The sequence below is a fragment of the Lycium barbarum genome, chromosome 4 (assembly GCF_019175385.1).
Source record: "Lycium barbarum isolate Lr01 chromosome 4, ASM1917538v2, whole genome shotgun sequence".
In the NCBI taxonomy this organism is placed as follows: Eukaryota; Viridiplantae; Streptophyta; class Magnoliopsida; order Solanales; family Solanaceae; genus Lycium; species Lycium barbarum.
The window spans coordinates 18,035,258-18,048,026 of record NC_083340.1 but is presented as its reverse complement, the minus strand read 5'-3'; the positions used below and the strand labels follow the sequence as shown (position 1 = coordinate 18,048,026).

Below are 12,769 nucleotides of genomic sequence, written 5' to 3'. Positions count from 1 at the left end.
GCACACCTGTGAAATCTATATGGGACCATGCGAAACAATCGGCATTAGCTCGAAGAAATTTAATTAACTTGTTCCTGAGCTTCGAGGTTAACCCCATGCCTAGGTACACCTTTCTGTCCGGTAGACATTCGGACAAGGTGATTTGCTCCAACTCCTTTACTGTTGACTTGGTCGCATCCGAGTCATCCGGCATGACGAATGATCTGGGTACACCGAAATCATCCTCTTCATATCCCGGATCTAACCCCGTGTGCTTTGATTATTATTTGGTGTCCTTTCCCCCGGTTGAATCTTCTTCCTTTTGATCCGATTTTTTGGGCTGAGGTGTCGCTTCCTCGACCGCAAACATCTTTCTTGCAGCGGGCTGTTCATTTCAGATGGTTTTTATCCCCTCCGGGGTCGGGAATTTCAGCAGCTGATGTAATGTCGACGGCACGACCCTCATGCTATGTATCCAAGGTCTACCCAACAATGCATTATACTTCATATCTCCTTCGATTACATAGAACACCGTTTGCTGGATAGTGCCATCAATGTTTACCGGCAATGAGATCTCCCCCTTTGTGGTTTCGCTCGCTATGTTGAACCCACCGAGTTCCCGGGCTACCGATACGATCTGATCGAGTAGCCTTAGCTGTTCGACCACTCTCCAACGGATGATGTTGGTCGAGCTACCTGGGTCAATCAAAATACGTTTAATTTGAGTTTTAAAAATAAGTATAGAGATTACCAATGCATCATTGTGTGGTTGGATGATGCCTTCTGCATCCTCGTTGCTGAAAGAGATGGAGCCCTCGGGTAAATAATCCCGACTGCGCTTCTCACGCACAATAGAAACCTTGGTCCGTTTCATCACCGACCTTCGTGGGGTATCGGTACCCCCGATTATCATGTTGATTATATGCTGAGGTTCTACTGGTTCGACCCGTTTTTGAGTCTCCCTTTCCTTGTAGTGACTTTTGGCTCGTTCACTTAGCAATTCTCGGAGATGGCCATTCTTCAGTGACCGAGCCACCTCCTCTCTTAGCTGACGACAATCCTCAGTTCTGTGCCCATGAGTTCCATGATATTCACACATCACGCTCGGGTCCCGTTGGCCCGGGTCTGACCTTAGTGGTCTCGGCCATCTTACATCTGTGATACGGCCAATAGCCGAGACGAGGTCCGAAGCGTTGACGTTGAAGTTGTACTCCGATATCCTCGGCAAGTCTTTGTTGCCGGCCGAGCTTCCGGCATCGCTCCTGAATGAGAGACCTCGACTGTTCGACGGGCGCTCGGCCCGTTTTTCACCCCGCCCGGAGAAATGACTCGGGCCAACCCTTGATTTTTTCGACCTGAAGCTTGGTTTTTCCGAATGAGAGTATGGCCGATACCTTTCCCTCGATGGTCTGGCCTCCGGTTCATAATTCTTTCGTGATCTTTCCGAGCTTTTGTTCATATTTACGGGCCCCGGGGGAAGCTCGAGTTGGTCATCCTCTACCCGAATCTTTGACTCGTATCGGTTATGGACATCCGCCCAGGTCACAGCCTCGTATTCCAGCAAGTTTTCCTTTAATTTGAACGAGGCCGACGAGCTCCGAGGATTGAATCCCTTTGTGAAAGCCTGTGCAGCCCATTCCTCCGGAACCGGAGGGAGCTCCATTCGTTCCCTTTGGAATCGGTTGACAAATTCACGCAATAACTCATCGTCTCTTTGGGCTATACGAAAAATATCCGCCCTTCGGGCCTGCACCTTTTTGGCACCGGCGTGAGCTTTTATGAAAGCATCGGCGAGCATTTCGAAAGAAGTGATCTAATGCTCGGGCAGATGGTCGTACCAAGTCAATGCTCCCTTTGACAGAGTTTCCCCAAACTATTTTAGCAACACGGATTCAATTTCATCCTCTTCAACGTTATTGCCTTTTATAGCGCAAGTGTATGAAGTCACGTGTTCCTGAGGGTCCGTTGTGCCGTCGTATTTCTGGATATCCGGCATCTTGAACCTCTTCGGGATCAATTTAGGAGCCACACTCGGAGGAAAAGGCCTCTGAACATACCTCTTCGAATCCGGTCCTTTCAGAATAGGCGGAGCCCCCGGTATTTGGTCCACCCGAGAGTTATATGTTTCCACCCTCTTTTCGGTCGAGTCTACCCGTTTCGCCAATGTTTCGAGCATTCTCAGAACCTCGGTGGATGAACCAGCGCCGGACCCATTGCTCTCAACCATCCGCGTCTCATCCCTTCTGGGTTCAGCAACACCCTTCGCCTTCTCCGGGGTCGTTTTATCACTTCTGTTTTGCAACTGGGCTATTGCGATTCCCTGTTCGGCAATCGCTGCTCTATGTTCCTGCAACATTTCAAAAATTAAACGTAAGTCAATATTATCATCCGGGGTATCCGATACTTTCCGGCCTTGTGTTCGGGACAAAGTAATTGAATTGTGAGTATTTAAAGGATCGGTGGCCGGCTGGGCGGCATTCTCCTGATTCACGGTGTTTTCCCGGTTGAGGCCCTCCCTCGAATTAACAGGGTTCGGGTCAGCGGGATTTGCTGGTAATCCTCGTGGCCCACTATCTTCATTTTCGGCCACAATCTCATTGTTGTTGACGTGACCAGATTGTCCACTGTTAGCCATTTGGTCCGTTTTCACAGAGACGAACAAAAGATATTTTCGATTCTGACGGGTAAGATAGAAATCAAGATCAAAGACCACTATTATCCTAGCCCCACGGTGGGCGCCAAACTGTTTACCCCGAATTTAGGTAATCAATTAAATTTATGAGTGATGTATATGATATGTGGTTGAGCTTTAATCTATTTGGTTGAAAAAAGATATATATGGATATGCTATGAAGAAGTGAATAATAATCGATGGTTTGCACTAAATATATATATATATATATATATATATATTTAATAATATATGAATATTGTTATATTGAACAAAGCTAAAGGATAACACACTGAATCCGGACCAAAGTCAGAGAATGAGAGAGGGAGATTTTATATATTTTGATATTACAATGTTCTAGAACTCAAGAAGCCAACCCTTGAAAGTAAAATAATGCCTCCTATTTATAGCTTTGCCTTATGGGCCTCTTACAACATAAAACCCTTTTGAATAAAGAAAAACCCTAAAAAGGATAAGGTTGGATCGTACGGTCTGACACCCGTACGATTGGCAGTACAATGTGGCAGAACGGTATTGACGCGTGACAATTGTGTAACGGATCACCCGGACCAACGGCCACGATCAACTCGGCTATGGAGAAACCGGACCAAACGATGTCCTTCACTTTCTTCGGATCAAGCACTCCTCCGATCCCAAAAGAAAGTCTTCATGCTCGTGCTTGTTTCTTTCTTCCCTCGGTCTCCGGTCTCACCGGTATAGCATATATTCGATTTTTACCGTATACAAAAACATTTTCTTAAAATAATCAGTTCTTGATTATAACTTTTTGGGTCAATTTTGACTAACTGTTTTGAATTGATTCAGATTATATGACTAGATTGAAAAGTATATTCGTTTGAGCTAAATTAAAGTTACTTCTTTTTAACCTAGAACTAGAATGACGTTTGGCACGATAAAAACAATTTTTAAACAACTATGTTTTGACATGAAAGGCTAAATACATTAACAATAATTTTAATAATCGAATTTCAAATACAAAATATTTAAAATCAACTTAATACAATTAACTTATCGAGGGCACCAAATTTAAGTCCTTGAAATCCACAAGATTCTTCAATATTTTGAGAAGATGAGGTGGCACATTTTTTGAGTCTCTGAGTTCGGAAAAAGAAAAAGTAGTGGCAAAATCAACATATAAGACTTCTCATCTGATAAAAATTTATTTGCACGGATATTCATACTAAATCAATGGATGATGCACGACTTTATGTATATATATATGACTATTAGTCTATTACTTAATTATTATTAGCTAATATGTATTTTTACTTTATTAAATTAAACTTAAATTAATTTAAGTTGATGTTGGGACCATAGAGTTTAATTTTGACACGGAAGAGGATATATCCTGATGTGCTATTCACACGGTATGTGTCGGGCCTTGCATAAAATAAAATTCCTTTGGAAGCACGTCAAGTATTGACGATTTTTTTTTTTTAAAATAAATAGTCATTTTCAATTTTTGTAATTAAAAGATAGCAACTGTTTTGAAATATGTAATGGCCAGTGAATATTCTCTCTAATCAAGCTTTGGGGGTAAATTACCAACTACTTGCCTGAATGCTCACTCTACGAACCTTCGTGCTTGTATCTCAAATGATGTTCTTGTGACTATTTCTGCTTGGAAAATTAATTGTTTGATTGAAGACAGGAAGAAAGCATTTGAAATTTAATATTTGTGTTTGGACTGGAATACTAGTTAAAATTAAAGTTTGCTGAAAACTCTTTATTTTAAGGGATAACTACATGATATAACAAACATATAGTGGGTGTTGACATTTAGTAGCTATAGTTTAACTTAATTACTTCTCATAGCAAACATTTGTGTATTAATACCATTTAGTAACTATATATATATATATATACACACACACAAAATAGAATACTCATCCCACTATTCACTTCTTACCCATCCCTCCCATTTCTCTCCCCCCTCTTCTCCCCACTGCTCCGCCGCTGGCCACCACCGCCGCCGGAGCTCCGGCCAAAATGCCGTGCCCTTTTTTACACTGCTCTGGCGAAAATGCCGTCCTTCTCCTCCCCACTGCTCTTACGAAAATGCCGTTGCTATTCTCCGGCGAAAACGCCGGCTGCTTCCACTGAATCCACCAGATCTGAAGCAAAGAGCCTCAAATTCAAGATCAGATCTGGTTGTTAACAACGACGTCATGCCTCCCGTCGCCGCCGTAGCTCCGTCGTGACCACGGCCTGTGCATCCTCCAGATCTGGTTGGTGGTGTTGTTGTTGTGGTTCGCCAGAGAAGTAAGCTCCGGTGATGGCTGCTGTTGTTGCTGTTGGTTGTGGTTTTATCTCTCTCTGTTGTTGGTTGTTGTTGTTGTTATTGTGAAATTTCCAGCCGATCTAGCCGGAAATCGTCGGCAGATTTGGCCGGAGCTAGTGGTTGGTGTTGTTGTATACACGAATACGGCGGTTGTATTCACTTTTTTGAGCTTTTTTTGTTAAATGTTTAGATTGTATTCATTTTTTTATAGTGTATTTATTAATTTTTTGTGTATCTATGTTTTTATGTATTCAGTTTTTACTCGTTGTATTCATCAATATAGCGAGCTCGTTTATGAATATAGATATTTATTTCATGAATACAGTGAAAAAGTAGCTACAAATGAATACAGTTGAGTTTCATGAATACAACAGAAAAAAATTGTATACAGCGGAAAAAAACGAATACAGCAATTATTGGTGTATATGTATTCAATTTTTACTCGTTGTATTCATGAATACAACAAGCCAATTTATGAATACAGATAGTTATTTTATGAATACAGTTGGAAAAAAAATTGTTGTATTCATGAATACAGCTAAAAAAAAAATTGAATACACATGTGGGAGCTAGGCTGATTTGCTACAAAACGTAAATATTGAAACATTAGCTATGCAGCTTGTTTAACCCCCAAATGTTTGCTATTTATGTAAAATGCCTTTATTTTAATTAAGAAAGCTCATCAAACTAATATTTTAAATATAGAGGTTTATATTTACAGTTTTACACCTATCGATGCCTTAATCGTTATTTGCATATACTGAAGTTTAGCATTTAAGATATTGGAATAATATTTATTTTTCTTTATTGTTGCACGATGGGACTAATTGGTTTAAAAAAGACGAAGAGCCGATCAATAACTGATTTGTAACATATCTAATTCATTTATGTACTCCATATTTATGATTAAGTTTTTGCAAGAAACTCATCTAAACAAATTTGCAGGCATATGAAATTAATGGTTTGATATTTGAGTTCAATTATTGCATTTCGATTTGATGTAAAAATGCAAGTCTAATACATAAAAAAATCATACGTGCCGTGCACATACAAGAATTTGGAGTGCAGGAACCGATACCTTATAAAGAGAAAAAAGAAGTTAAACTACAGTGTAAACTTCTCACTGAGTCAAAACGACTCGTTCAAATACAGTGTAAACTTTAAAACAATAAGGTCTTTTTGCCACACTATTTTAGCCACAATGGTTTAAATGGGATAAATTCATATGATTATTTAGGTCAGATTTAATAATTTATGCTTACTTAATGTCATTTCTATCTTTTCTTTTCAAAGTTTATCTTAATTTAAAATTGTACAATAGAAGTTATGGTGATTTTTATATAAGCATGACCAAATTTGAGTCAAATTGGTGTGACAATTTAGCAATATTTCTTTTGTCGCTCTTTGCTGCTTTTAAATGTCCTAAAACTATGTCGTGGGCTTCAAAAATGCGCGATAGATTGGCCAAGGTTACAAATTAAGGAGTTTAACATATATTCAAGTTTAACATTTTCTAAACGTTGTCAACTATTCACTATCTCCCAATTTATGTAACACATTTTTCTTTTTAATCCGTCCAAAAAAGAATGTCACATTTCTATAATTAAAAATAACTTAACTTTAAAGTTCCCCTTTTACCCTATAATGAAATGATTTATAGTCACACAAATGTTCAAGGTTTGTTTTAAACCAAAAATTTCAAATGTCTATTTTATATTAAACTTTGTGTCAAGTCAAACGATGCCACATAAATTGAAGGAGAAAATATATGTTATTTGTATTTCGAAATCATGAAATTATAGTTGAAAACCCTTGTTGAAATTAAAAAAGAACTTCTACCCGTACTAACATAAACCTCGTGTTAAGAGATAATTTGATCGATCAATGGGAGGTATTAAGCATCACTTAAATCAGGAATCTTGATTAATTTTCCTAATTCTTTGTTAAGGCAAAACTTAGCTTTTTTTTTTTAAAAAAAAAATTGTTTTTGCTTGGTTAAGGCAATTGCGTTTTGCGAATATTCAAACATACTAATCTTTTTTTGTTTCATCAAAAAAATTTTGAACTCTCTATACCACTGAACTAAGTTTCTCAGCTGTATTCAAACATACTAATCAACATCCCCAAAAGAGGAAAGGTCTCCATCTGAGATATCCGTCTTATAATTTAGTACCATTTCAATCACGGCCAATTAGCACATTTCAATACAGGAAAATGCTTGGGGGTTCTTGCCAGATTGCTATTTAAAATTTTCTTGTTTTTGCGTATCTTGCAAAAATAGACGTTCTTGTTTTATGGACAAGGTGAATGATATATGTGCCCTTGCAATAATTAGTTGTGACGATCCAATATGAGAGTAATCTAATTGTAATAGCAAGATTGTATGTAACATGAAGTCATATCTCTGTTTGTTATGACTTGTAAATTGTTTCTCCTTTTTTAACTTTAGAATCGACGATGCAACATGATTTATGAAGTTATACGGGATGTCATGACTTACATGCTAATTAGTTCTAAAATGTATTTTTACCTCTTTTTTTTTTTATGGTATTTCACTTATGGTACCTCATCAGAAAATAACTCTTTAATGAAAATCTACTTCAATCACGGCACATGATCAATGAATAATATTATAAATAAATCAATTTCACTCATGGTGCCTGAGAGAATAATTATTTAACTAAATATATTTCATTCGTGGTGCCTGGAAATAGTTTTTAAATACTATTTCACTTCAATAATGTTATGAACTATTTAAGGTTCTGAAACACATATTCATTATCTTTGTTTGTAGAATTGAATCAAGACGACCAAACATGGTTTGTGAGTAATCTAATCGGACAGCTAGGTTGGATATACCAGTAAGTCATATATGTATATCATTACTTGCATGCCATAATTTTGAAAAATATTTTTTCCTATAGGACATGATTTGTGAGTAATTCAACATAACAACTATGAATATAGCATGAAGTACTTATGATACTGGTTTGCCACTTGTGTGCTATAGTTCATTACTGTTGATTCTGCTTGTTGGTGTCTCTTTACCATCTCCGTTGTTCAGATTAAGAGTATTTTAGTATAGAATTTGATAATGAAAGATGCCGTACTCTATACTCTATGTTACTCCTTTTTAAGTGTAGTTTTTATTTGGTGGAACTATTCAACCAAGAAATATCAAGCTACCCCAAGACAAAAGATTCCCAAAGCCATGAGAGTGACCCTTTGAATCTATTACTGCCAACTTGGAGATTCCTCTAATACTTCCAAACTTCCAATGAATTGAAAACTCCAAATTTTAGTTTGACCTGCAAAATTTTCCATAGACTTTGCAGTACATAACGTCACAAGAAAATGGCCTATGCAATTCCAAGTTGCTTACTTTGTTGTCTCAGCTCTAAAGTATTATTTTTTCTCAAATAGGTGCAAAATTTGTTGACAATCATTGCTTTTATAGTACACAGATTCTAACTTGTTTCTTATAACTGGTTTCTTTTGTTCAAATATATTAAGAGATCTATAATTAGTTCACTCATATGGCTTCCTCCCTTATAAACTGTCCACCTTTCCAATTTTCATCAAAATATTATACTGGAGATGGGGATAGTTGTGTGAGGCAAAGCAGCTTTTTTGGAGGAAAACCTGTTCTTAATCAGAGTGTTGGCTACTCTGTCATTCTTGGTTTTGGAGCTTTTTTTGCAGTCTTCACTTCTTTCCTGGTATTCCACTTTTACCTTTTTTTTTTTTTTTCCTTATTTCACTGTGAGTGTATATAAGTTAACTATAAACTTTTGTTTTTTGTTTTAATCATTTTCTACGTGAGGGGGGAGGGGTGGGCTGAGGCTGGTAGGAGAGGCATTCTTCCTTTATAGAAACCTTTCCAAATCTAGATATGATAGTAGTTGACCTAGTGATATTATAAATGTTTGTGGCGCGATGGTACCACACAGATTGCAGGGAATTCCCTATCCAATGAGTCTGGCTAAGCTATTAGGCACCTTCAGTCTAGTCTTTCTTAGGCCTATCCAGAAGCTCTATTTATTATCCTGTTAATCACTACAACTTATCTGACATTCATACAATTAAAATGATGTTTTTCTCTTTTGTAATATCCCTAGTGGATTCTTTTGGCATATGGGATTTGAGTATCTTTCTTCTTTCGCGCGTGTACTTTCTTGTTGTGCTGCTATAAGGTTTGGCTGGAAAAAAGATATGTTGGTTCGCGTCATACATCAGAATGGTTCAACACAGCTGGTAGAAATGTCAAAACAGGACTTATTGCAAGTGTAATTGTGTCTCAGGTACCATGTTTTATTGTTGTCAAATGCCGATCCAGAGAAGAATCTAAGTTCTTATGTTGTTCTAATAAGTTAAGATCAACTTAACTGCCACATTTTCTTTTGCAGTGGACTTGGGCAGCTACAATCTTGCAAAGTTCTAATGTAGCCTGGGAGTATGGAATTAGTGGCCCCTTTTGGTATGCAAGTGGAGCTACTATTCAGGTACGTCTAAATCATCCTTCGAAATTCTTTATCCAAAATCTTTGAGTGGTTTCTAAATTTTTTGTACAACAGGTTCTCCTTTTTGGTGTGATAGCAATAGAGATCAAACGGAAAGCTCCTTATGCTCATACGGTCTGTGAAATCGTAAAAGCAAGGTTTGTGGTGAACTATAGTAAAGATGAAAATGATTCTGCTGTATCCATAAGGATTTCTTAGGGTAGTCTTTTGACTATCATTTACTCTTATTTTCAGATGGGGAACTGCTGCTCATCTTGTTTTTCTGGGGTTTTGCTTCTTGACAAACATTATAGTAACGGCCATGCTGCTTCTTGGTGGTTCTGCTGTCGTTAATGCACTCACCGGAGTTAACATATATGCTGCTAGTTTTCTTATCCCTCTTGGTGTTATCATTTACACCTTAGCAGGAGGGTTAAAAGCTACTTTCTTGGCTAGCTATATACATTCCGTCATAGGTATCTACTTTATACTCTTTATATCAGCTTTACTCTTTTTCACGCGCTCATCTAAGAGAAATTTCTGGTTATTGATTTCAGTACACGTGGTTTTAGTCATATTTGTGTACCTAGTGTACATCACAAGCGATGAACTTGGCAGCCCAAGCATCGTTTACAGACGTTTATTGGAGGTAGCAAGCAAGTCAAGAAGTTGTCAAGAGCCAATCTCCCATGTTGGACAATCTTGTGGTCCTGTTACTGGGAATTTCAAGGGGTCTTATGTTACTATGATGAGTTCAGGCGGTCTCGTCTTTGGTATCATCAACATCGTTGGAAACTTTGGTACAGTTTTCGTTGACAATGTAAGTTTTTTTCCGTAGGATATACCAAGAAACTAGCTTATGCAATGTTCCTTTAATCATCCTTTATTTGAAATGGTAGGGGTATTGGGTAAGTGCAATTGCTGCAAGACCATCATCAACACATAAGGGCTATTTGTTGGGTGGTCTAGTTTGGTTTGCTGTGCCATTCTCTTTGGCAACATCACTAGGTCTCGGAGCACTAGCACTTGATCTACCAATAACAGCAAGTGAGGCAAGCCACGGACTCGTTCCTGCGGCTACAGCTATTGCTTTGATGGGAAAAGGGGGATCAATTCTTCTTCTCACAATGCTCTTTATGTAAGTGCCTAATCAAGAATTACCTATGAAATACAGTCAGACAACTCTATAACAAACATTTCATTACAATGGCCAAGTTTGATTTTTGAACTGATTGTCAAGTCATGATATATTATATGTTCTCAATAGTATTTCGCTATAACAACAAAAAAATATCCAAACAAATGACGTTATAAAGAGTTTTAACTGTATTTTCACCTACCTTTCATTTTATGACTTCTTGTCTATTGATTAGGGCTGTCACATCAGCCGGTTCGTCTGAGCTAATCGCGGTCTCTTCATTATGTACTTATGACATCTATCGTACGTACATCAATCCGGATGCAAGTGGAAGACAAATTCTAAAAGTTTCAAGAGGAGTTGTCTTAGGCTTTGGCTGTTTCATGGGCATTTTAGCAGTAATTTTGAACAAGGCTGGTGTTTCTCTAGGTTGGATGTATTTAGCAATGGGAGTTTTCATAGGATCAGCAGTTCTCCCAATAGCTTTCATGCTTTTGTGGCGAAAAGCAAACGGTTTAGGAGCAATCCTAGGGACAGTTATTGGCTGTTTGTTAGGGATAATCACTTGGTTATCGGTCACTAAGATCGAGTATGGAAAGATCAATCTTGATACAACTGGTAGAAATGCACCAATGCTTGCAGGAAACCTTGTTTCTATACTTACTGGTGGAGCAATTCATGCTATTTGCAGCATTTTAAGACCTCAGAATTATGATTGGGAGACTACAAAACAGATCACCGTAGTTGAAAAGGAAAAGACTGAATTGCCACCTGAAGAGTTCAAAGAGGAAAAACTCAACAGAGCCAAAGCATGGATAATCAAATGGGGCATCGGTTTCACATGCGTGATAGTATTTCTATGGCCTATTCTTACACTTCCTGTTGGTAAGTCGAAAAAGTTTCAATCTTTCTGCAACTTCAGTGTACACAGTACGAGTGCTCGATGATTAACTAAGTTGCAAACTTGATAATGCAGGGCAATTTAGCAAGGGATACTTCACATTCTGGGCTGGAATATCTATTGCCTGGGGTACAATAGGATCAGCAGTGATTATTGCTTTGCCTTTGATGGAAAGCTGGAGAACAATCAAAAGTGTGCTTAATGGCATGTTTACAAATGACAGAGTCATGGAAAAATTAGAAGACTTAAACTCCAAGCTGAATGCCTTTATTATAGCAATGCCTGAAGTAGAGAGGGTGTATTTACTTGAGAAAGAAAGGAGCAAGAAAAAGGAATCATCAGAATCTGATCAGATTGCTGCTTCACCAATTCATTGAGATTCCACAGAAAATATGTGGATCAGTGTGTATTTGAACTCTAAAAGATCACAGAGACCTGCTTCGTTCCTGAGCAAATTATAAAGGCATATACATATCGGAGGCAAATCCAGAACTTCAACTTTGATGGATTTCAATCTTTAAGCTTTTAGCACCGAACTCACTGTATATATTCTGCGTAAATTACCAAGTTTGGTTGAACCCTTAGCACTAAGGCGACTACATCTGCCACTGATACATACTGTCTGTCACTTTCCGCAGAATAATGCACTACATTGATTGCATAGGAGTACTAAGATTTTCCTTCATGCCCAACAATAGTGAGCCATTTGGTAAGGTGTATAAGAATAGCACTTAATAGGGTGTATTAGTAACGATGGAATTAGTTATGCTGGCAGTATTCTTTATCACTGTTTGATTTGTTGTATTAAATGAATGTGGTGTATTCGGAGAACAATACTTGTATTGTTAATGGTTTACAACATATAATAATTGTACTGAATTGGTTGTCTAATTAATGAAGGAAAGCGTTGGAGCAACGGTAAAGTTGTCTCTGTGCGACCTATAGGTCACGGGTTCGAGCCGTAGAAGCAGCCACTAATGCTTGCATAAGGTTAGGTTGTCTACATCACACCTTTTGGGATGCGACCCTTCCCCCGATTGTGCACCAGGCCGCCCTTTTTTTAGGTTGTATATTTTACTTTAATTATACATAGGTTGAACATACTACCAAATAAGAGATTAAATAATATATATCAAAGCTAATACCATTATTATTTTCGCTAATACCTCCTACCAAACGACCCTTAGTGCACTGCACGAGGCCGCCCTTTAAAGATAACATAGTGAAATAGTTAGAATTATCACCTTCATTCCCAAGCACTTTTCATGATAGTAAGTAG

General features: G+C 37.9%; 1 protein-coding gene across 1 annotated transcript; it reads left to right on the top strand.

Annotated features, from left to right (window-relative positions):
- The first annotated feature begins 8,246 nt into the window (after positions 1–8,246).
- Positions 8,247–12,359, top strand: LOC132635441 (urea-proton symporter DUR3). Its single transcript, XM_060351838.1, has 9 exons — positions 8,247–8,671; positions 9,146–9,253; positions 9,359–9,454; positions 9,527–9,609; positions 9,707–9,927; positions 10,009–10,271; positions 10,351–10,589; positions 10,825–11,474; positions 11,566–12,359. Exons 1-9 carry the CDS (start codon positions 8,489–8,491, stop codon positions 11,865–11,867), a joined length of 2,145 nt encoding a protein of 714 aa, XP_060207821.1. The 5' UTR covers positions 8,247–8,488; the 3' UTR covers positions 11,868–12,359.
- Positions 12,360–12,769: the final 410 nt, after the last annotated feature.